The sequence below is a fragment of the Trematomus bernacchii genome, unplaced genomic scaffold (genome assembly GCF_902827165.1).
Source record: "Trematomus bernacchii unplaced genomic scaffold, fTreBer1.1, whole genome shotgun sequence".
Lineage (NCBI taxonomy): Eukaryota > Metazoa > Chordata > Actinopteri > Perciformes > Nototheniidae > Trematomus > Trematomus bernacchii.
In genome coordinates this window covers 10,409,937-10,436,897 of record NW_022987720.1, presented here as the reverse complement: position 1 = coordinate 10,436,897, position 26,961 = coordinate 10,409,937, and the positions used below count along the sequence as shown (strand labels likewise).

The 26,961-nt window shown below is 39.1% G+C and overlaps 1 protein-coding gene across 1 annotated transcript in view; it reads left to right on the top strand.

Annotated features, from left to right (window-relative positions):
- The window catches only part of gsg1l (gsg1-like), a 31,604-nt gene extending 16,639 nt beyond the window's left edge, over positions 1 to 14,965 (top strand). Inside the window, exons 3-5 of the mRNA XM_034144261.1 lie at positions 7,872 to 8,024; positions 9,971 to 10,082; positions 11,874 to 14,965. Coding sequence (XP_034000152.1) covers positions 7,872 to 8,024; positions 9,971 to 10,082; positions 11,874 to 12,237 — 629 coding nt within the window. The 3' untranslated portion in view covers positions 12,238 to 14,965. The remainder of the gene's footprint in view (positions 1 to 7,871; positions 8,025 to 9,970; positions 10,083 to 11,873) is intronic.
- The last annotated feature ends 11,996 nt before the right edge of the window (positions 14,966 to 26,961 follow it).

The following is a 26,961-nucleotide window of genomic DNA, read 5'->3' as shown; positions in this document are numbered from 1 at the left end:
AAGATTGTGTATTCAAGACAAGCTTCTGCATTTAGAAAATATAAATATCGAAATCTGCGCGAGTTCTGCTAGTAAGAGTGAATCCTGAGGGCATGAAAACTCGTCTCTCCTCTACATTTTTAGAGGAGAGCGTGAAGAAGTACAGTAGGGTTGTAAAACGTGTTCATCATCCTGCAAAATGTCTCTCTCTGCTCTGATGGGATCTTTTACAGCCCTGTACAACCCGAGGGCCCAGTGAGTGTCAGACAAGAAGACGGAGATATCATAATAATAACGCCCCCTCCCCTACCAGATCAGAAACAAATACTTCACCTTGTTTTGAGATGTAGGGGTTGTGTCCTGCCTGCAGAGGAGAAATGTATCATCATCGTTTAGAGATTCATCGCAGTATCTGTCATCCAACACTGGATGAATGGATGTTAACAGAACAAATGGAAGGACAATTCAACGTCCCCACCTTCAGTCTGTGCAGGTAGGACAGAAGAACAACAAAATGGAAATCTGGTCATTTTCCACACACAAAAGCACCAGAAGTGAAGGTCAACAAAGACTCTTTATTTAATAAAAAGTTACTTGTAGATTACATTTTATAGAGTGCCAAGTAGACTCTAAGTGCTTTATATAATGCATTCTAATGCTTTATTAAAATTATAAGGGAAACAATGAAAATATTAAGTGAAAATGCCAGTAAGTCTCAGCTTGATTCTAGCTTGGTTTTAATAGGTTAAGTTGAGTTTCTCTCCAACACACTTAGACCCCATTTACACGCAAACGCATACGAAACGCAAACTAACCGAATACGATATCAAAAAAGTCTTCCTTTCACACGAGACCGCTCGGGAGCGCTGGAGACACTGTAGTACATATGCCGGGCCTGTAAGTGGCACTGTACTTCTGCCACAAAATACACCAAAAGCAGCGAAGAAGACCCCCGAGCATGGTTGCCATGGTTGCCCTTCTGTTTATGCCCCGCGGTGGATTTAGCAACATGTAGTAGTTCATGTAATTCTCCATGTCCACTTGTTGCTGATGGGTGTAGTAGAGGAGCTGTAGATGTTGTACTAACATCTGTAGCATGGTCAGTAGCAGTAGCAGTAGCTACTACTACTGACAGTAGCTACTGAGCAGCAGAGGTGGGGAAAGGTGGGGCTATGGCTTCATCGTTATCAGGAAATTATCGTATAGGGCGTACACACGGAGCCGTTTGGCCCCCCAGAGCGTTCCGTTTGCAGATCTATCCACCTTGGGACCCATTATTTTTTGCAGGGTCCGTTTCCGCGTTTCCGGCCTTGTGTGAACGAACGGGCTATACGAAAGAGAAAAGTAGTGGATACAACCGTTTGCGTTCCCGTGTAAACAGCACCTTAATGACATCACTATGTAACACTCACGCTTCTATTGGCTAGCGCTCCAACACATTGTACGTGATAAGCTAAGGGACGGGACCTCTCTAAGTGGCCGAACAATCACAACAGAGCCGGCCAGCTAACCAATCAGAGCAGACTGGGCTCTGGTTTCAGACAGAGGGTGAAAAGAGGAGCTGCAGCACAGGCAGTATGAGAAAAATAAAGAGCTTTTTTCACATTAAAGCATCTAAACATGTCACAGTAGAGGCCGAAAGTACAAATATGAACCTGAAATTTGGATAATAGGGCCCCTTTAAACACACAAAAGTGCTGCCAATAAGTGAGTTTATTCTGAATTTATATATTTTTTCTCTCAACTATATATGATGTGCTTTAATTTCACATCTATGCTTCGATGCCTCTGAATCAGATCTCTCTCCAAACCTCCTGGTTCTTCAGCAAGTTGTGGTGGCTTTACTCCCTGAGTGCTGAGTGAATAGCTTCAGACGTCTGCCAAGTACAAGACAAGGAACTCTTTCAGCACAACTTTGTGTTTCTTAGTTAACTTCTGTATCAGTGGGCATACCTTGGAGAGCGACACGGAGCATAAAGGGAAACATATGGTGAAGTCTGAATAAGAGGAGCGTTGTCCCACAAGTCATTGCTGCATTCAGTTTGATGTTTTTATCCCGTTGCTCTTTGTGTGCATCTGAAAGACAACGCCTGATACAGACACTGTCACAATCTTATGAAGGACCCAAATGCAGCACTCGAGAAACCAAGGAGTATTGGTAATGTACTTTATTGGTAATAATACCAGAGCAGAGGGATACCAGCAGAACAGTAACAGCCGGATGATGTGCAGGCAAACGAACCAGAGGACAGCAGGCAGAAGGTGAGTCAGGGCCGGGCAGAGGGTCAGGGAGCAGGCGAGGCGGTCAACGTAGGTACAGGCAGGGTCAGACAGCAGGCAAGGCAGGATAGTCCAAGGACAGGCAGGATCAGGGAACAGGCAGAGCAGGCAGGTGAGGGACAGGCAGGGTCGGAACCGGGTAGGCAATCTGGTAACAAACGCGTGAAAGACTAGCATGAAGGCAAAGTACGATCTGGCAACGGGTGTGTGTCTGGTGAGGGTTTAAATACTGCCAGTAAAACTAATGGGTGCAGTAGAGAAAGAGAGTGAGCAAAAATGTGTGTGTGGTTAACCTCTTAAGCACGGCGGTCCCCCCATTGGACCCCTTCCACCGTTTTTTTTTCGAGATAATGTCTCAGAGCTTCTTAACATTTATGAAACTATTAATGTGTAGCACCAGATTAACGGGAAGAATCTCAGCTAACTGAAGATATGAACCATTTTTACCAAAACAAAACACAAGTCTCATAAGAAGCGTCTAAATGACCCCTGAGCGAAAACATTCTAACGCACTGCGGCACACAATTCAAGATAAAGATACCCTTATTACTTATCGTAGCTGCACATACAATATATCGGATTAAAGCTGAGACTCCACAGATTATTTAGGTATAGTATCATCACTGAGCGATCCGAACTTGCAACAGGGGAAGCAAACACAGACATCACAACACGTACCTTTACGGAGCTTTTACGGCAGATCGTCTCACCGTAGCTGTCAATTAGGTCAAAAGACGTGTTCAATGGCATTAAAACGAAAAAGAAAAATGCTACAACTGTTGATCCATAGGTTGATAATGTACCTGTGCCTTTGAAAAAATTATTTATAATCCATAATTCCATTTTTATGTAAAAATCGGAGCGGAAAAGTTAGCTGCTAATGGTAGCCACCAGAGTGTATGCAGCTTCCGGTTTTGGTAACGCGTCACTCTCACTCCTTATTTGTTAACGATTTGGTGTATATAGAACTTTCCCTCGATTCTATTGGCTCTAGCGGTTATAAAGAGATTTCATTCATCAAAATCGACGAAGGGGGGCCAGAGATAGGTCAAATCCACCCAAATGACCCCAGAAGTGGGTTTTTTGGCTAAATCTCTCTAAAAAGGTCAAATGTCACTTGTTTTGCATCAATCTTGATACAGAGTACTTATTATATGTTGTACTTTGGATTCCTAAAGCTTTTAGTCTACTAACCCATCATCCAAGGGTAGTTTTCACTATAAGTAAAAAAGAATTTTTGGACGGACACTATAATTTACAGTTTTTTACTATGTAAAATCTGAATTTTCTTTAAAATAAAAACATCTATATTGATTCTGACTTTTCTACATCCAACTCACAGGTTTATCATTACTTTGAGAATAAAGATTATTAATTTAACCCTTTTAGAAGGGAAGATATGGTCATTTGTTCTGGGAATGTCATTTTCGAGCTTGAGACCTGAAAAACAGGCTCAGGGCTTAAGAGGTTAACAGGTGAGACAGGTGAATGGAAAACTACTGGTGAATGATGGAGCAGACTGTGACAGACACACTCCTACTTAAGATTATCATTTGAGAACAATGTAATGTAAGCCATGCCGTAAGGAACATTGTTTTTTACTTTACACTACAGCAATCTCTGTTATGATTTCAAAGTGATCTGTTACAAAGAATGGAGAATTAAGAAGTGGTAATTAAGCACATTGTTAAAAAGCTCTATTTTGACTTGTTCAAATGATCACTTGAACAGTCATTGAGGTCACATAGAAGAGTATAGGAGACAGATAACTTCAGGTTTGTATTGCTCATGTAAAATCTTAAAGTTAGATGTGTTCTTTAGCTTGTAATTGATGTACAAAGGTGTGTGTGTGTGAATGTGTGTGTGTTTGTGTATTTTGGGATCTATGCCTTTAAATGTGTGAAGTCTGTTTTTATCTCATATGTTCGCTTGAGTTCTGTATTAAAGGGCCCATGTCATGCTTTTCCGGTTATTACCCGTCCCCTTGTGTGTTATGAAGGTTTTTATGCATGTAAACGGTGTACAATCGATCCAGTCATGCCAATGCCAAGGACCTGTTTCCTGAAATGTGAGGAGAAATCTGAGCTGTTTGTCCTACCGACGGAAGAACCACGACGAAGTCAGTGGTTGAAACTTATTTTTAACACTGTTCCTTCAGAGGTTCGAAGAACGTTACTGTGTGCGCGGCATTTCACAGACGAAAGCTTCCAAAACATTGCCCAGTTTGAGGCCGGATATGCACAGCATTTGAAACTGAAGGACGATGCTATTCCTAGTTTGTTTGGATCGTTTGGAGCACGGGAAGATTCGGGTACACAACCTGTAAGTTTGCATTGTTATTTGTGTATTTATCAAAGAATGTATCTACCACGACTGTTTAAATGTGTAAACATGTTTTGGACTGCTCAGCCAGTGCTAACTGTGCTAACTAAGTTGCTAGCGTTTCCATATCAACTCTAATATCAGCAGATGGCCTTACATACATGTATCTCATAGCAGGAGAATGTCTGCATTCACACACGAAATACTCATAGACAGTATACTCCAGGTGATTTACCGTACGGTCAGTCGCGAAACGTAATTACATTATAGCTGGCGTTCCGAGCGTGTATGCTACCGAGCTAAACAACAAGGCTACTAAGAGCTAGACATGAGTTTGCTCAGAAAAACATTGATTTTATGCCAGCTACAATGAATGTAGCAGACTACCCATATAAGATTGCAATTGTAAACATGTGCTTGATAGCCTAATATGAACCACTATCTGTTGTTCATAGTATAGTATAGCATATTGAACAACTGAACAACTAGCAAACGTAGATTAGCATTGTAATCCAGCTGGCAAACTGACGAACATCAAACAACTAAGTTTATTTCACACTTCCAGCAGAGACAACGGGGAAATCCCCTCTCTTTGCCCGCTCACAGACCCCCAAAGGACGGTACATTACAGTTGGCTTTCCTCCGACGCTGATAGCATGTATAGCTAACAAGGCTAGCTATACATGCTAGCGGGAAACATCGTATTCATGCCAGTTACAATGAATGACCGAACGTAGCAGACTACCCGTATAAGATTGCAATTATAAACACGTTATTGCTAGCCTAATATGAACCACTAGCTCAAGGTTCAAGGTTCTTTATTGTCAATCTGACATAGCTACAGAGTAATTATGCAGTTGAAAATCTTATGTCACAGGCTTCTCCAACAATGCAACATAATAACATAACATAATAACAATAAGAGCATGAGCAATACAAAAATAATAATAGTTATAAAAATGAAATAAAGTTATGATGTGGAATAGTGCAGTATGAGTCTATATACAAGTTATTGGAATGATATATATATATTAGGTATTAGATACATACTACTGAGTAGCAGTTGAATGTTTGAAGTTGTTTCAACAGTTCAATTTTTTAACAGTCTCACTGCCCGCGGGAAGAAACTGTCTCCGAATCTTCTTGTCCTTGCCAGGATGCTGCGGTAACGTCTGCCAGACTGCAACAGAAAGAACAGTTTGTGGCTGGGGTGATGGGGGTCTTTGATAATCCGTAGTGATTTCTTCCTGAGCCGCTGGGAGTAAAGGTCCTCCATGGATGGCAGCTCCGTCCTGGTGATGTGCTGTGCAGTTTTCACCACCCTCTGTAAAGCCTTACGATCGAGGTCGGTGCAGCTGCCGTACCAGGCCGTCATGCTGCCAGTGAGGATACTCTCTATCGTGCACCTGTAGAAGTTGCAGAGTATCCTGGAATCCATTTTGAACCTCCTCAACCTGCGGAGGAAGAAGAGCCGCTGTCGAGCTTTCTTGGTGATGGTGGTGGTGTGAAGAGACCATGTCAGGTCCTCAGTGATGTGGACCCCAAGGAACCTGAAGCTTTTGACTCTCTCCACCGTAGTCCCATTGATGGCGATGGGGGCGTGTCCCTCTCCCTGCTGCTTCCTGTAGTCCACAATCAGCTCCTTTGTTTTGCTGATGTTGAGATGGAGGTTGTTCTCCTGGCACCAAGATGTCAGGTTTTCGACCTCCTCTCTGTACGCCGTCTCGTCATCGTCTGTGATCTGGCCGATGACGGTCGTGTCATCAGCAAACTTCACGATGGTGTTGGAGCTGTGTGTGGCCACGCAGTCGTGGGTGAACAGGGAGTAGAGGAGAGGGCTGAGCACGCAGCCTTGAGGGGCACCGGTGTTGAGAATCAGGGTGGAGGATGTGATATTTCCCACCCGCACTGCCTGGGGTCTGCCCGTCAGGAAGTTTTATTTCATAGTAGTTTTATTACACTCCATTATAGTTGCCGTACCTCCGAGCTAACGTTCATATCGTGTTTGCTAACAAGGTAAACAAGAAAGCTAGGTTAGCATATTAGCTGGCAAGCTTACTGTGTTTATTAGATAGATGGATTATATAGATCCACACTCCTACCACAACTACTACTAACAAATCTAAAACAACTAAGTTTCTCTAATATTTTGTGATTTGCATTTGATTTTGTCCAGCCAGATCCCGCCGGACAATACATGACGAGGACGGGACTACCACACTGAGGCCTCGTCCTAAAAAGCCCCGGCTGCGATAGGCAAGATGCCGACAACGGGGAGGAATGGATGATATACCGTGTATATATGTATATTTATGTTCATTTTGTACATTTCTAAAAATAAAGTTTGATGGAAATACTTAGTAGGCCTATCCTTTCTTCCCTGAATTATTTGCTCCTATAACATATCATTCATATATAGCAAACCATGATTTGATTTCTCATCAAACAGTAGTAGTTTATTACAGGTAAAAATAACTTACTCTTCTATAACAACAGTTGTAGGTACAGTTCGGTTAGTTAGCGTATAAAATATACGGCTGTACCGACGCCATTATAAGACTGATGTTCCGAGAGCGAGCCGAAAAAAGCACTGTTAGACATGGGCGGAGCCTCTCTGGTGGTTGACTAATCAGAACAGAGTGGCCGAGCTGACCAATCGGAGCACACTAGGCTCACAGGGAGGGGGGGGGGCAAGAGCTCCAACGAGTCGTTTAGTGGAGAGAGTGAATACTGCTGAATACACATACTTTACAGAGATGCTGTATGCGAAACCAATGTGAGTTTGGAAAATTGCACAGTATAAATCTATTTTAGTATACCTCACCAATGGAATTATGATCAGTGGAAATGGCCATGACATGGGCCCTTTAATATTTCAATGTTTGTGTGTTTTGTTGTGATGTTTGTGTTAGATGCCACAAATTCCCGCAATCCAAGTAGAGTTTTCTCACTTAACATCAACTCAAAAAAAGTGTTTGAAAACGTACTTTTATGGATAATTTCTTTATGTTTCTGACCTGTTTTAAAGCGAGAACTCAGTAGGGTTAGCTACTCAATTGGCTGACTCTTGATATCTGTAGAGTACTGATCTTAACCAAAAAAGTTACAGATTACCACATCGCTTTCATGTTGCTACTACCTACCTACCTAAGCATTGGGTTTTAATCCGAAATATTGCCAAATAGTCCTCTGCCATTGTGTTATCCGTATTCACCCTGTATTTGTAGCCTGAAGCTATTTGTTTTGCTTTTTGTTTAATGCTTTTGCAATATGCAATGTGTGTATTGCAGGTGTGCTGTGGTTGTCGGTGGTGTCCGAGGTGCTCTACATCCTGCTGCTGGTGGTTGGCTTCAGTCTGATGTGTCTCGAGCTTTTCCACTCAAGCAACGTCATCGACGGACTTAAACTCAACGCCTTCGCCGCCGTCTTCACCGTGCTGTCGGGTAAGATGGGACGCCTGAAAAGACATGCAAAACCTCTTAACCTTTTATGGCCGTTCCTCTGGGGAAGTAGTGCACATCGTATTATTTTAACACATTCAGACATGAGGATAAGTAGTTGGAGATTTGTCAGAGGTCGCCCATGGTCAGAGGTTATCCCCTGGAAGCTGTCGCTGTGTAGGATTGTAGGATTTCTTCCCCCAACTCATGTTAAACCTCTTATACAAGAAGTTGGCTCCATTTCAACCATGTTGCAAACGGCTATCCTTTTCCTCACACCACTGATGGTTTTAAAGCACATTTACAGGCACTATAACTAAAACATGATAAACACTACATCATTAATTAAGTGTGTAAAGTGATTTTTTTTCACAACAAGCGAAACAATTATCTTGACCTCAATGTAAAGGTTATGTTAATTTAGGTTCATATTTTGATTTTGTGCCTCGACTGTGACATGTTCAAAAAGCTCTTTATTTGTCTCATTCTGCCTGTGCTGTAGCACCTCTTTTCACCCGTGAAAGTGTGCGGGAGAGCAACTCTCTCAACTTTGGGATTTTAGCCTTTGCAGACCATTCATATGCACAAAAACCAATACAACACTACAGGAAAGGGAAAACCATATAGCATAATAATATAGTACTGTTTCTTGAGTTACCAAGTGGACAATAAGCATGTTTAAAAATGATGCTAAAGTAGTTGTCACAATGGTAAAAAGTGAAGCCGAGTGGTGTTGGCCAAGCATGATGATGTTAACCTGCTTTTTATATATAATTTTGGACATAAACATTTTTGACGGGTAGCATCAAAGCTACAATGAATACTGTAAAACATCCAGTGAAGCAGAAGAACCATGTACCCTTACTAGCATGTGACACACACACAGAAACGAGTCAAGGTCAAGAAGAAATTATTTTTTCACAAACACACACACACACACACACACACACACACACACACACACACACACACACACACACACACACACACACACACACACACACACACACACACACACAAAGAAAGATTGTGATGTATAACCTTTTCATTCATTTCTCTCATTTCCTCATTTACATTTATGGCTTTCTTGATTTACTGTAAGATTATGAGCGATTGTTACCCTATCTCTAATTGATTGGGTGTCTCATGTTAAATCAATTGGTGCCGTATAATGACTAATTATCATACGTTACATGTGTTCTGATTTATTACTGATAATATGTTGAGCTGCAAATAGCGAAAGTGATTTACTGTTGTTCGGTTCATTGTAATTATCCAGGCAGATTATCTTTTTGTTATGTAAGAAATAGGAAACACACTGAGGGTGTACAGCAGCATTAGTTTAAAGCGTTGAAAGGGAGGGGTTAATAATGTAAACCCTGATGTTGGTGCAAGAGGAGAGGGGATAGGGTTATTAACAAATCTGTAGGGTTCATCCTCTGGGGAGCAGAAATTCTGATCTGTGGCAAATTATACTTGCTGTTAGCTTAGTTTAAACAAACCATTACTTACTAAAGGCCTATGTCCCAAACCAGAATCAGAATCCGGCTATTTAAAAATGTTGATCCAACCCTCAAATATTTGTAGGTTTTCATTACTTTTTGGCCTGTCTATTTGTATGTAAAAAACTAATAAACCTGCATCACATAAAAGAGGCCAACATAAATATGTCATATTTAGGACAGTGAACGAGTTATTAGTTTTAAACCCAAGTTATTTCTTGTTATCTTGAAGGGAACATGGGTAATGAACCAAATGTCAATGCATTACATCATATAGCTTACTTTAATTTAACAGAATGAACCACTGTTTTATATATAGACATATTTCTTGAACCATTGTGATAACAGGTTGACTGCTTTTACGTAGCAACTGCTCAGACAAGTCGAGCCTCAATGTCTCAGGTTAATGTTTGGATATTTACACTACTGTGTGCGTTTGTGATGCAGGTCTCTTGGGTATGGTGGCCCACATGATGTACACTCAGGTGTTTCAGATCACAGTCAGTCTGGGTCCAGAGGACTGGAGGCCTCACAGCTGGGACTACGGCTGGTCCTTCTGGTCAGTACACACACACGCACACACACGTGTTTATAGGATATATCAGGACTTGTGAACAAAACATGACAAATTGGGACATGCCTTTCCCAAGGTCCTAGAGACCTGGGAATCAAAGTATTTAATATCTATGCTTCTAGGAAGACATCCAACTGTTGAGATCAGACACACACACACACACACACACACACACACACACACACACACACACACACACACACACCAACACATACACACACATAATAAGTATACCTCTAATTTGGATCAAGCCTGTGGTGTTAGAAGAATGAACAATGGTGTCTGATTACAGCCTGGTCTCCTTGATATAAGGGCCAGCTGTGGTACTTAGGGGCGACTGGGGTGCAGGGTCTTGATGATCTACCAATCAAGGAGCCTACAGTTTGATCCCACCCCCTACAGTTAACATTTCACAGTTTCCTTGGGCAAGATACCTTACCCCAAAATAGGCATTACTACATTATTAAAGTACATATAAGTCTCTTTGGATAAAAGTTTCAGCTATATAATATGTAATGTAAGGTATTTGAAGACAATAGTAGGATATTAAAGTAAACAATTGGTACAAAAAATAAAAGGAAATGCCACTGTCTAAAAGTACTCCATTACAAGAAAAGTTCTCCATCCAAAATGTGTCTTAATTACAGAAGAATTATCAGCAAAATGTACTTTAAATATCAAAAGTAAACATATTCAAAGTTTTTTTTAGATTATTATTATAGAATATCGTATTATTCTTTGATTCTGATTTCATAAAATAATACTTTTAAGTTGAATTTTGGCTTTATAGAGACAATTTTAATTACTTGGTGGTATGTTACTGCATTATATCATCAGTATGTGTTTTTGTAATGTAAAAAGTTAACTGAATGTTAAACAAATTTAACAAAGTATACAATATTTGCCTCAGAAATGTAATGAACTAGAAGTATAAAGTTACATAAGATTTAATTACACAAAGATTGTGTACCTGACTACATGTACTTAGTAACATCTATAACACTAACTAATTCTGCTTCAATTAACTTAACAGCACATCATACATTACACAAAAAGTGGATTAACTTGACCCGTTATCCATCTAATCTTGATCGAGTACAGTTTATTCGTATGGATACGTACTTATAAAAGAGGCTATGTGGACACAAGCCATAGGGGCCAATCATCCGCACTGTGTTTAAAGCTGAACTACAAAGTTAATTCTTACTTTGGTAAACACAATATTTGAGAATATTTGTGGTGAAATAGTTTTACTGCTGTTTACACTTTCCTTTGCATCTACCCATTATTTACTGTTTTTGTAACGCTGAAAATCACAATCACAACTGCATAGATCTAAACATGATATATTTTTTGATTTGTCAAAAACTACAAAAAAAATTGCAAAGATATATGACCAAAACAGGCAGGAAATACTCTCATTTAATAGGCATATATCTGAGAATACCGGAATTCTTCCACTATTTCTACACATGCAATGAGTTGCCATTTTTTCCCATCCTTTTTGGTGAATAGATGAACCAACTTATCGTTTCAGATCTTCACTTATATCTTCATGGTTTATTGCACTTATTCTAAGTTGCTTTGGATAAAAAAGTCTAAATGAAATGTTATGTGAAACGCTCTTGTCTTGTCTATTAAGTGGATGGTGATTTCAGAAAAAAAATTATGTTTACATCTTAAATTTACATCTTCAAAACCATGACCTGGCTTGTCATTGTTTGATGATCATAAGTTAGTAGTCTTCTGAAAGCAGACGTGTCTCTGTCCCTCCAGCATGGCCTGGGGTTCCTTCACCTGCTGCATGGCCGCCTCCGTCACCACGCTCAACTCCTACACCAAGACGGTGATCGAGTTCAGGCACAAACGCAAGCTGTTCGAGCAGGGCCTGCGCGAGGAGCAGAACTTCCTGGACCAGGAGGCCTTCCACTACTTTCGGGACCGCTCCATGCAGTCCATCTCCAGCACGGTGGAGGTCTACCCTGGCCACAGCGGAGCCAGAGGCGGGCTCATAGTCGGGGGGCCGTGTCCAGGGCCGTGTCCAGGGCTGGGTTCTGGTCCAGGACGGGGCCAGAGAGCCACGTCAGCCTCCATAGACCTGGGGGAGAACACAGACTCGCTGGGGGAGGAGCAGTGCTGAGTATCGGGGGGGAAAAGCTTCTTTTGGTTCGAACTGTCCGGGTGTTCTGCCACCGAACACAAAAGCACAGCATACCTTATTTCATGAATAAGATTAACTTGACAAGAAGGGACAGAGTAGTTGTAATAAATAACTTTAGAGAGGTGTGTTCTTTATATATTAAATGAGAATTAATATAAAGTGTGAAAAACAGAGGTGTGAGAATTAGGATACTTCTCAGATGGAAAGTTCTCCAGCATATCTCAAGGAGTTATGTGTAGAACAAAAGCACAGCAGCCCTTATTCCCTTTCATATTTGTTGTAACAAAATAATTGTTTTAAAGAATATTAGACAAATATGTACTTATTATATGAAATGCAAATCACCATTAAGTGTGAGAAACCTTTTGAGAGATTTTTGACTCTGAAATCTGGGAATTAAGATTCTTCGTGGACGTAAAACAGCTGTTCCAGTATATTTCAAGGTGCTATGTGTAGTATTTTATAGGATATGATAATACTTTATTGGCAGATAATGTGTACATTGTTCTTGCATTATAGCAGCTTCAATTTGAAATATTAAAAAGGACAAATATTTACAACAAGAAACAAGGGAACAGACATTTATTCTAACTATGATATTAACCATTTTGATGAACTAAAGAGGGCATTTGTAACTCCTTTGGCGAAAAGCAGGAATAAAATGGATGCTAGAGTTACAGTATAAACGTTATAATGTGAAGTTACACAGGAATATCTAACATTAGCCCCTCTAAGCTAGTTCTATGTTATATGTATTCTAAAGCTACATTTTAAGGTAGAAAGATGACATTAGAAGAGAGTCTTGGTGAATATCTTGGATAAGAGAGAAACCAAAAGTTGCGATGAGGTGTAATGCATGCAGGTAGAACTAATGGGAGCAGTACTTTTTGAATGCTGACAGATTGAATGTTGTAACTTTGTTAGATGATAGGTATTAGACGGAAGTTTTACACTCTGGATATTGTCTCTCATTCTCCCTTTGGCTTTACGGAACAAAGAGGGACTGATTAAAAGGAAGTAGCATGATCTGTTAAAACACAAAATACTACACATAGCACTTTAAAACAGGTCTTGTCCAGGCCATGCTCTATTTATGTCTCAAACTGTGAATACTAATGTTGATTAAGTGTTATTGCTGTTTGTGGAAACGGAGTATCAAGACCAAATGTTTGAACTTCTTTATTCCTCAGTCATTTTGCTGTCCTCTAATAATGCACTTTATGAGTGCAGGTGTGACTATTTGCCTACAACTATGTTAGGTGAGTTAGGTTTAGACAATACAACTACCGGGAAAAAGATCATGGTTTGGTGTGTTAGGTCATTTAGGTTTAAGGATGAAAATGTAAGAACCTAACATTGACTTTGGTCTTTGTAATCCATTTATTCTATCTGACATCCTCTATATGCAGACTCCGTAAAGTATCATTACAAACTGAATTGTGAAACTTGATTTTAGACCAGAATGACCAAAAAGTGTCATATTGAAATGTTCTGCACACTTTTAAGCAGGTTTCTCATTAGGTGCCCCACTTCAACTTGACTGCCTTTGTGTTGAGGAGAACTCTAATTTAGCAAAACATGTTTGGACTTCAAACCATAAATCCCTCTCTCTTCCATATTTGGCATTTTCCCCCTAACACCTCTACTGCTTCTGCTAAATTAGTTTTTCTTTTGTCAGCTGATTTTTATGATGGCAGGACTGGAAGCTCTGCCGTGTGAAGTTCTTTTTCTGTGACATTTTTGTTAATTAGACTTTCCCCGCAAATGGAGCAATTTGAGGGCATCGAGCATGTTAATGATCAAACGGTACGAGTGTGCACCTGCTCATGAACAGGTGGGATTTATCAGGCTGAAAGAGGCAATTTATGACAGGGTTCTGTAGTTGGGAGAGCTTAATGAATGTGACTTTGAACACTAAGACTGAGATGTTTGGGGAAATAATCTTTGAAAAAGGTTCTCGTATGAGTCTAATTGTATTTGTTTATACTGTCTTTATATCTTCAGAAGTATTTAAAGGGGCCCCGATATGCTATTTGGGGTTTAACCTTTCCTGTAGTGTGTTATACAAGTTTTTGAGCATGTAAATGGTCTGTTAAGGCCAATATCCCAAAGTTCCCTCCAGAAAAAGTTCCCCCCACCTCACAATCCCCCCTTTAACATGAGTAGTTTACAGTTATTTAGGGACTTTGGGCAAATATTGACACAATGCATCCATAAAAAAAACATTAGAGCATAAAGCTAATTATAAAGGCTTTCACTCATGCACAAACTTTATTATTTCCCATATTTCATGGAAAGGGACAGTTCTGTTTGTTGGCAGGGCTTTGGGGCCAAACACATGATTGACAGCTCCATCACCCGGAGGTCAGAGGTCAACCCTCTCAGGAAGCTAATGTGCTCCTACGGCACAGTGTCCTTGGGGAAGCTGCTGCAGGAAAGCGTTGACCTCCGACCTCTCTGAAAATTGACTGCATAAATGTGCTGTATGTAAGTCTCAAGGGGATGTGCACTGTATCGAGAAAATAACTCAAAATTGTAACCCAGAGCTAAAGTTCTCTAAAAGAAAAAGCAGACAATAAGTGGCTGTGTTAGCGGCCGAAATCGATACATCACAGGTAAACAAACACTTCTGTTCAAATATGAAGTGAGTATTCAAAAGATTATCTTGGATTGTTATCCTTTTAGTCCCTACACAACCAAAACTGTGATTTGGACACATATCGTTATTTATTGTAAGAGTTATAAAAATATATATAAAATAATATAAAGTGTACATTGACAGATTTATATATACACAGATGATTGTATTTTGAGATGGGAAAATAGCAAAAGTAGACAAACTAAACACATCATTTCTTTTCGAAATAAAATAATAATGATATCATTGTCATTGTTGAATATAATCTTATGTAATCTAGAACATTCGTTTCACTACAGGAATTGTTACGATTCAGAAAATAGCTATGTGCACAACATCTACAGTTTACAGGGACAAATATGTTAAAACACAACTAAACTTGTATTTTATATATTATTCATCCAAAATCCCCCAAAAATACGTCATTTTAATCTAAAAAACTAAAATGTCTGATCAAATTCATACATTTACAAGAAATGGGTAATATTCCATGACATTTCATGTAAGGTAAAAACCTTCACATTTTTATGAGAAAAGTTTAGTTAGAAAATCTGATTTCTCTTTCTAGATTTAAGTTACAAATAACCCCCCCGAAAAAACATCAGATCAAACATATATTTTTTGTCAGCTAATCATACGGATTAACAACAAGATTGAATCAAACTCATACATTTCTCGCAAATGACTTTATAATCTCAGAGAATATTCAAGTTGTTTTCTTGTATATGTGTGTACCACTTGAATTTAGATATATATTTATTTGATTTTGATGCATTTACAAAACAAAGTAATATATATTAGACCTGATAAATAATCTCAATTCACAAGCACAGATGAATGTCTGGGATCTTTGTGATGTTGAGAGTCAGCTATTTCAATTTTCAGTGAGACATGAGACTTTATGATGGATGAAAAAACTCTTTCTTCTCCTGCTGCGCTCACTACAGTTTCTCCCCAGTGTGATGCTCTGCCTGGGAATCTGTGTGTTATGTAAGGCATGGCAGATTGTAAACAGCAGGGATTGAATTGGCTGAGGGTTGCAGAAGTGAAGTTGATGTCTAATTCCCTGCCTGTCTGTAAACTGCTTGGTTGTAGCAGGTCATAAACCCTCTCTGTACACAGATGTAAACATGCTGCTGACGACTGAAAATCTGTTGAATGTATTTATTTACATATATTTATCTATGTATTACACATCCTGTGTCCTGTCTTTTTTCCAACCGGATTGGAAAATATATATATATATATATATATATATTTCCCCCAAAACATCAAACACATTACAGATACAGCTTCTAACTCTAAATTGTTTTGCTTTTTATGTATTTCTTGTCAAACATTACCATAAAACCTGCATTGATACTGCAACAAAAACTATCCTCATTATCATCCAATCAATTAAGTATTCTATTAATTCTATTAAATGTATTTATATTCATTATAAATGCCTCAATCTTTGAAAATGTGCACCCCAGTGACAATCATTAGGATACGTTAGCTTACATTTTCTTTGAAAAAGCCACACAACCTTCATTTATAAGACCAAAGTAAACAATAATATCTTAATATTTCAATATAATTAACTATATGTTAGCTAACTTTACATTTAGCAGCAAAAAATGTGTGCTAACATAATGATTTTTCAAACATTGGCTGAAATGGTAAGGCTGTTGTTACAGAACATTAGCAGTAAGCAAACAATAGCTACCATTAGCAAACTCATGAGGTTAGTAAAGGTGTTATTGGCTTAACATTACTATACCTTATATCAGAAGCATGGACTTGTGTAATGTTTAATATACGCTCAGCAGGACACATTATTTATTAACAATAAGCGACAAAACACTATACGGCATAAAATCAAACAGTGGTATGTAAATGCTTTTATTCATTCATGAGTAAGCGCAATAAACACTGATTTATCAGCATGGCTCCCAGTGCTGGAGATGGGCCTCAGCCTGGTTGGTGGTAACTGTAAATGTTTATAGGAATACTGATATGCATTTCCAAAGCACAATATCAATAAACATGATAAGAACCTTAAAGGGAAATGACAGTATCTTTAAACTTGGGCTGAGTTCTATATTGGTGTCTATTATGACTTTTTACTAAATCGCACATACAGCATCATGCTGCCCCAAATTCACACTAGAGCACCAAATGTGGGTTAATCCGCCGCTGTTACGAATTTCAGACACAAGGCAGTTGGACTCAAATGCACGACTCCAGGAGACAGAGGTAAAGTATAACAAAATACTTTAATTTCAAAAGACTCAGGACGCTCACAAGGAGGATAAGTAAACCAACACAAAAAACAACACTCTTACAACCTATCCTAAGGGAGTGCATGTACGTAGACACGTTGTGCCTCTCCACCTCTGTTCCTTACTTCTTATTTGCTATCCTTTTTCCCTCAACCTATCCTAAGGGAGTGCATGTACGTAGACACGTTAGTTTAGCTGCTATAGGCTTAGACTGTCGTGGGACACCTTAATTCTTCCTTCTGTCTGTCTGTACCTGTGTACTCTCATGTTCCGAATAACCCAGCTTCCCCCAAATTTCTTTTTGGTGTCTATCTACGCCGGGATCCTGAGTCGTGGCTGATCCTGTTGCTGCGGTCCTGTGTCCTGGATCCTCTATCCTGAGTTCTGTATTTGAGTCCTGGATTTCGAGTCGTGGCTGAACCTGTCTCTGCGGTCCTGCCTGACTCTCATCATACTACTTCCCTGATGGCTCCCACAGGATTGTTGACATCCTCGTGGATTCATCTTCTTATTATAGACACATGCATTTCCAAACATTTGGTCTACCTACGCTGTGAAATGTATTATCTCTTCGATTGACACACGGCATCTATTGCGCGTCTGTCCGTCCTGGGAGAGGGATCCCTCCTCTGTTGCTCTCCCTGAGGTTTCTCCCATTTCCCCTTTAAACTGTGGGTTTTCTCTCTGGAAGTTTTTCCTTGTACGATGTGAGGGTCTAAGGACAGAGGGTGTCGTATTGTCATACTGATATTCTGTAGAAACTGTGAAGTCCACTGAGACAAATGTAACATTTGTGATATTGGGCTATATAAATAAACATTGATTGATTGATTGATTAATGAGGTGAGAAAATACAACCAAACATTTTTTTTTCAAAAAGCTATTAACAAAAATTCTCTCAGTATGAGGAACAAAACTTACTAAGAGAACTCAGGAACATGGAACAGGCTTGATGCATGAAATAAACTGCGTATACGCTGGCTACTGACACAAGGACAGGACAAGACGAACTGGCACTAGACAAGGGGAGACTGGAGTATTTAAACACGAGGTAACTGGGAACAGGTGGAAACCATCAGGGGCGGGGCTGGTGAAGGCGGGGTAACACAAAATGGCGGAGAGTCAAGGGATCTGAAATGAGACACAAGAGGTAAGTACCAAAATAAAACAGCAAGTGGAAGACAAGACTAGACGTGTGACACGATAACTTGACAAATCCCTGACATGACTTGTCAATACAAAAATAACTAAACAAAACATGAAACATGACTAACCATTAAACTTGAGTATAAGTAAAGAGAAACATGCTAACACTTACTGTACATATTTGACGAGACACAACAGCCGCTATTTGTATTACAGAAAAAAACAGGTGGCCAGCTTTCATCAAGGAAATACCTGATCCTTTTTTAACATTAAACTAACTAACTTGTAATAGTAGATTTAATTGGACATGAGCTACAAGTATATATAACTATACTATCGATAACTAATTCAGTGAAAAAAAATAAGTAATGAGGGAAATGTTATTTCCCAAAAATCTCAAGAAATGCAACAGCATGCTTAAAATTCTCATTTGTATGGATTATAAAATCAAAATGAGCGCTGCCTGTTACCTGAACTTTACACATTTGCAGCGAGCTCTAGAGATGAATGGACCTCCATGCTGACCTGCAGTTATGGATTCCTTTCCCTCCCATCTTTCTCACAGATGTGTCAGCTGCACCGACTTTGATCCATAATCTATCCACTTGCAGACGTGATGTATGGACTCTCTGAGCCATAATGGCCACCAGAGATGTAGAGATAGATTAGCTGGGCAGTTAAAGCCTCTGTTTCACTGCTTCGCTTGGCGTTGTAAAAGGAGGTGGAGGATTTATAAGTGAAGAGAGCTCTGCCTTGCCCATTACAACACAAATAGCTGCATACTGACACAGGAGGGGAGAAAGATAGTGGAGATACAGCATGAATCCTTTTGTTTGCTTTTATAACGAAATGTGTTTTTCACGAACATTTGCAAACCACTTTACCAACGCACAAAAGGTGTTTTGTCTTGAATTTAAAGAGCATTTTAAACACTAAATGATTAATCTCCTCCAAACTGGTTGTTGTCAATATCCATACTTTTCGATTATAAATCCAGGTGACCGTCTTTTCAAAGTTCATTTAAAGTTCAAGTAAAGAGAGATGCTTTAATGGGTTTTGGTGAATTTCCTCAATGTCTTTTTTCTACCACAAAGACAAGAATACAACTTGCTCCCTATGTTTGAATTATCGTTAACATTATTATCTCAACTGCAATTTGTATTTTAGGCTAAATCCAGTTTTTATGGCACACCCAAATAAGTACAGTGAATTGGCTGTTAGACAGTGTCAATCAATTCATAAAATGATTATTGTGTTACAAAATGATAGATAGCTTTTTTAAAGAAGCAATAATTCATTTTTTGGCTATTTGGGGTGGTGAACGCAAAATGTATAAACATGAGATTGGCACATTATCACCCTGTATACAGTGATTATCACCATTACAATCAAACTGTTAAACCAAAATTGTGATTGCTGTGTGATTGTATGATTATAGAGATAATATAATCAGTGTATCTGAGTCAGATACACAGTTATCAGTTGTGTTTGTCAGTTACCATATCCTTTACCTCAATGTACTATGTGCATTGTGTTTGCCATAGCACTTTAACCTGGATTCCCAGAAAAGTATAATGTTGATTTGTCTTTTTTTAGGTTAGCATCTTGTGCTTTCTTTAGTCATAAATACTACTTTTACTATTACTATTTACTTTTACATTTTCTATTCTTGTCTGTGACGCCATTCAAGATTCAAAGGTTTTAATCTCATATGCACATAAACTACAGTGTAGAAATGGCAATGAAAATCTTATGACCCGAGTTCCTCCAACAACGCAACCTAGTTATATAATAAAATACAAATACAAAATAGTGTAAGAAGTCTATATACACGAGAACAGAATGTAAAATTAAATATTGTACAAAAATTAAGTCATTATGTTGTGTAATTGTATAATTCTGGACATCTCTAGAAAAAGCCTGGAGACATGAGTTAAGGATTTTGTGGGTTTACTTGCAAGAAAGACCTCAGTCACCTAATGCAATTTCTTTATACAGTCACAGATATTACATAACCTTATATAACCATTCATATACTATATAAGCTGAAAGGTATAAAATCATCTAAAAACATAAAACTAACAGATTGAAAAAAAAAGATTTGATCTGTTGTTGATATAAAGTAATTATTTGGTGCAGCACGTTGATGATATGTGGGTTAAAACTTTGATTTAACTTTGTATTAGGTTCCTAGTTGATCCATGATGTACTGCAGCGTCCAAATAATGACAGGAAGCTCTTGTTTGGCACTAAATGAGCTACAGCACAGTCTGAGTCCTTGGAGAATACATTAGTTTAATATTTGTGTGCTGCTCCTGGCTTAATGGGGCTTGATGATAGCGATGCTTCATCTCAAGGTGGACCTGCATTTTTCAGTCTGTACAAACAGGTATGACCTTCTCTATTAGTGACAACACCGCATTAAACAAGAGCTTTATTCTCTGCACAATACATCACTAGACGCTGTTTGTGAGTGAATCTGGCATCAGTAATACAAATAAATTGTTCACAATAGGTTCAGAAGAAGGAGGGTAACAGGTCATCAGAAAACAGGAGGCATTCATATTTACACCATTGGCTTCCAATGAGACATCAAAGCAATCAATACGCTGTGTTCTCATGACATGAACTGCCCATCCTTCATTAAGACTACCCAGTTCTTCTCAGAGGTTCAATGCATATCTGATCCTATTAACAGTATGATTTTATATTTCTGCTAATTGGAATTGGATGCTTATAGCGGAAGCAGTTGTCTAACAAAACAAAAGTTGTCAAAACTAAAAACGTGGACTGAGCACTCAGAGAGCAAGGAGATCCACCATGGCCGTTTCCATAAGTCAAACATATTGCGTGTATCTGCCCCGTTTTTCGGATTCACTCCAAAATGTGGGTTTCCATGTCAATATCTGCTCTTTGCACACGTCTTTTCAAAGTAAACATGTGCAGTTTTAGAAAGATTGAGGGTTCGCTTAAAAATTAGGAAAATGTAAATGCCTCCATAAGACTCCTTTGTTTCTTACGTGACATAGTTTGATTGTAGATTATAGAGTATTCCATTAATTCAATATTTTCGTTATATTGTGTATTATTCAGACACTCTGGTGATCTATCTATCTATCTATCTATCTATCTATCTATCTATCTATCTATCTATCTATCTATCTATCTATCTATCTATCTATCTATCTATCTATCTATCTATCTATCTATCTATCTATCTATCTATCTATCTAGTGACATCACTGCATAACACGCGCACTATAGCACTCCAACACAATGTACATGATAAACTAGCGAGTGGGACATCTCTAAATGGTTGACATATGGATCACAACAGCTGGTTGACCAGCTAACCAATCAGAGCGGACTGGGCTCTGGTTTCAGACAGAGGGTGAAAATAGGTGCTGCAGCACAGGCAGTATGAGAAAAAAGGCTTCACATTCAGCCTGGTGTTTTCTGCCAAACCAAGTTCCAGTCGCTTGAGCCAAGGCCAAGAAAAACAACATCAGGATGTCTCTTTATTAGCAGTGAGACATTTAACAGTCTGCATGTCTCTGCAGGAGGCAGGATCAGAGAAAAGAGCGGTGACGCACTTTAACACCGCTCTGAGACCGTTGTGGTGAATCCCAGAGGACGTTTCAAAGTCACAGAGCAGCCACCAGGCCTGTTCATTAAAGTAGGACTTTTTACAAGACGGCTCCTGGTACTTATCAACTGTAAAACATCCCGCTGGGTACGCAGCTTTTATTGGAGAGGAGACTGTTGTATATCACCTCCCTTTAAACTCAGCCTCAGGGACGGGCCTCTGGAAAGCTTCTGTGTCGCTGTGATTTGTGTCCCTCTCCAGTTTATTGTCATTGACTTTTTTCATGCATCTGTGTTCTTGGTACACAACAGGTTGTTGCAGAGACAGGTCCATAAATATCCTCAGTGTTATTCTCCACCACCTGAGCAAATAAAGCACTTGGTGCATGCAGGTGTGTGTTCATATTAAATGGTAAACATTTACTGCTGCTTTGTCACAATATTAGGCTGACATTGTTTTCGTCTGTCATTTGTTTTGCTTTGTACTAACTTACTAAGATTATCAAGTGTAGTCATGATGCCGAAAGGGTCTGGTCCCACTTGCCTTTTATTTTCAAAATATCCCTCAAAGACACAACCAGGAAGAGACTCATAATGACCAAAAGAGACATGATATAATTACAAAGACACACACAGACTACAAAAGACATAGAATGACTGCAAACAGATATAAAACAACTACAAAGACACACAAAAAGACCAGAAGACCCTCACAATAGATATAATTAAGCATCTACAAACAGCCACATATAGTAGACTAATGAGACACTCAAAATGACTGTGATGAATGGAAAAACTATAACAAAGAGACACAAAAACACAGATAGACGCAGAACAACAAAAAGACAAAACAGAGACTAAACATCTATAAAGTCTGTGTGTCTTGCTCATTATGTAACCTGCTTTTACAGGGCTCTTGGGTCTACTATATAAGTGATTATTATTATTATACATTAGGCATGTTGTGTCCCGTCAAAAATGTTAAGTCCAGTCATGTTTCATGTTTTTGTTTAACCATTTTCTGTCTCCCACTTCCTGTCCTGGTGTGTGTCTCCCGCCCTCATCAGCGTCAGCCCCGCCTCTGATTGTTTCCACCTGTGTCCAGTTACCTTTTGTTTATAGTCCCCAGCTTCCCTTTGTTCCTTGTCAGTTCGTCTTGTCCTGTCTCTATGCAAGTAGTCAGCGTGCCTGTGATTACTCACCTTGTTTCATGCCTGCTTTATGCTCTCGAATTATTTTGTAAGTTTGTTCTCCTCACTTAGTGAGCGATTTTTCTTTTGTGCCTTTTTTGTCACCTCATCCAGAGTGTCGATCCTTATTTATTATCCTGTTTTTGGAATAAAGTATCTTACTCATACTTTACCTCTGTCTCCCGGGTCGTGCATTTGAGTCCAATACCTTGTGTTTCCAAGTTCGTGACAAGGCAAACATCTCAGACATTTCTAATGCAACTGATTCCCAAAAAGTTGACCAAATAGTTCATACAAAAGTCTGGACCTTTCATCACAATTACTGACTCCTAACTGGACTATTACTGGGAGGTTGCATCAGCGAGCGACGGCCCTTTGATGCTCTTAGTGTTGTATTATTTAAACACAGTCAAGCTAAAAAGGTCCAACAGTGCATGAAGAAAGTGGAAAGAAATGTCAGTTTGTTAATCAGAGCCTTCTGTCCAAATATCACACACTCCCCTCAAACCAAAGGCACTGTGTGTGTGTGTGTGTGTGTGTGTGTGTGTGTGTGTGTGTGTGTGTGTGTGTGTGTGTGTGTGTGTGTGTGTGTGTGTGTGTGTGTGTGTGTGTGTGTGTGTGTGTGTGTGTGTGTGTGTGTTCTTCCCTTCACCTTTGTTAGGACCGATTTGAGTGTCAGACCTTGACATTAAAGAAATGTAATTTAATTTTTTATTTTATTTCATTAAATCAAGATAAGGGGAAAGTGAATGCATGATGATCAGGGTGGGATCAGTAGGGAGACACACGTACTTGTGTTGTTGTTGTTGTTGTTGTTGTTGTTGTTGTTCCACCTTTGTTAGGACCAATTTGAGTATCAGACCTTGACAGTGTCAACATTTTCAGAAAGTGGAACCAATTGTACCCTGTCCAATAATCAGGGTCCTCACAAGTGGTACAACTTTGTGTCAGTAACTGATGTCATTTATAAACAAACCCAAATCAGGTTTTCAACAACAATCAGCTGATTGTTGTTGAAAACCTGATTTGTGTGTCTGATACACCCAACCACACAATCAATTGTAAATTATAAATATATGTAGGCTGGCAGTCTGGCAGAGCAGCTGCCCCATCATGATATACTGAGAGTAATGGCAGGGACTAACAAACCAGCAAACAAACATTTTCAAACACACACACACACACACACACACACGCACGCACGCACGCACACACACACACACACACACACACACACACACACACACAATTGTTCTGTGTAAAAGGCCTTTAAGTGTATGTACCAAAACAAGTCAGCTTAATCAGTTCAGTTTTATTTTAAATATAACATTTTCTGTTTGTTTGTTTTCAAATGCGATAGTCACAAATTACATTTATTGATATACCAGCTGTTCCACTTCTTCCAAGCGTAAACACGTGTTCTTACACACATATACAGTACTAATGCTCACACAAATACTTGCTAAAGCACCACATGTGGACAAATCCGCCTCTGAAAATAGTCCCCAGCAAATGCAATACTACAGTAAGCAGCTGTTTAAGGAAATTATTGATTACTGAAAAATTAAACTATATGTTTGTTTTTATAGTGGGAATGGATCTGAGAGACACAGAGTCAGATGTCTTTTGAGGATAACAAAAATATTAAGTATTTTCCTTAAATTATTAAAATATCAATGTTAATATTAATGAAGTGAAGCTATTCAATCAAGTTGGAATTCAATCATATCAATACATACATCATACAAACATAAAGAACAACGTATGACATGTGGATGTATTTGTTTAAGTATTTTATCAGGAAGATGGACAAAGAAGAAGGGAAAAGTTGTGCAGCTGAACATTTATCTGATCCGCCCTGCATCACACAGTAGAGTCTCCCGAGGCTCTGCATGAAATGTCAGTTAAATATCAGAGACATGAGTTCCCGCTGACCATAATACTCCCTCAGAGAGCTCCAGCTATCATATGAGCAGTGATGAAGTGCAGCAAAGTGAGTGAGCAACAGCTGGGGTGCAGATATTGCAGTCATCTGTTCTCACTCCTTAAAGAAAACACTGCTGGGGAAAATGTCAAGACAGGCGTAAATGAAGTGAATATTTTTAGGGTTCAACACACAGATTAGATAGAGGACAACGTAAATTCAGCTTTTCTTTTGTAATACTATTTTCAGTTTAGGAGCTTCCACTCACACACTTAGGTTGCTGTCAAATGAAGTCGATAAATGAGTTTTTACTGACATCTCATGGTGAATTCTTATCAATACACTGACCTTCATGGTACAACCAAGTGTGTGTGAACGGGACAGTTGTTGATTTTATTGAAGTACATTTACTCAAGTATTGCACTTTTTGACATATTTGTGCCACTTATTTAAGTATTTTCATTTTATGCTACATATACTTTGTGTCGAATATTGTACTTTTTTATCCATATAATATATGTATCTAAAATGTAGTTACTAGCCAATTTTTAAATATATATTGGCTCAACATTGGTAAACTAAATGTAAACTAAAACATTACATGTTATTAAAACCTAATACTACCATTCTGCATACTGAGTGCTATTCTGTGACTTTTATTGAAGAACAATTTTCATAATTATGTACTTCTAACTTCTATTTTTGCAGATAAGTATTACAGAAAATAGTATTTCTGCTTTAAATCAAGTTAAACGTTCATTAACATTTCGACTTAATTCTAAACACTTCCATTTATTCTTAAGATTTCGACTTTATTCCCGACATTTCCACTTTATGAATATTGAAGTATCAATGTTTTTTTATTTGTTCTCAATATTATAATATTTATTCTCGACATATTGACTTTATTCTCAATATTTTGACTTTATTCTTAATATTTGTAACCTCATTTATTGATTTATTTTCCCTTATGCTGGTCCTTATACTGTAGTCTTCTTTCTGACAGAATATACCTTAATTTTCTGCCGCTTCCTTTAAGCCTGTCACTAATTCATGTGAGTTAGATAAACACATGCTCTTCCCCCATGAGGAAAATATAAAGTTATAACGTCCAGAACAGAAGTGGATTGTCTATAATCAAGATGGAATTCAAAGTGGACGATCACTTTAGAGCTACTTAAGGATGAATTACACGGATGCTCGAGGTTAAAGAGCGTTTATAGACTGCAGGATTCTGCGTAATCTCTGTGCTTTGAAAACTATAACCAAATTAGATAAAGTCAATATGCTGCAGGCCTCTTCTTATCCTATTATGGTTGGGCCTTCTCCACTGGGTATTCGGTATTTGAATAACCACACAGGCTCCACTTCATGTTATGTAATAACTGCTGTTTGAAGCAAAGTGCTGCGTGCTGACACCAGGAAGAGTTTAAGACATGAAATACAATCAGATCATTACATTTTACATAATTAGTCTGACCCGCCCCCTGGTCCAGTCCGTCAGCTGTATGTCTACACCTGTAGAGTACGGCTGTGCTGAGGAGGATTTTACCCCGGAGACATCGCGGAGAGACGGAGTGGCTCCACGCTTCGGGCTTGGCCTGCTTCCACCGGGCGTGTGCTGCTGTGCGGAGGAGGATTTTACCACGGCTGGGGCCTGCTTTCCACCTGTCCTGGTTCTGCTGTTGCGGAGGCCTGCTCCCACCTGTCGTGTGCTGCGGTGTCGTGTGCTGCTTTGCTGAGGAGACCTTTTACCCCGGGGATACCACGGAGAGACCGGAGCGCTTCCACGCTGCTGCTTTCGCCTGTCCTTTGCTGCTGTGCTGATTTGCTCCAGGAACATCGCGGATACTGTGTGCTGGTCTAGGAAAATGGTCCATATTGTGATTCTGCTGTGCTTGTTAACTGTTTTGGACTATGAGAAGATCTCAAGTCATTCTGAGAAGTCTACTGGAT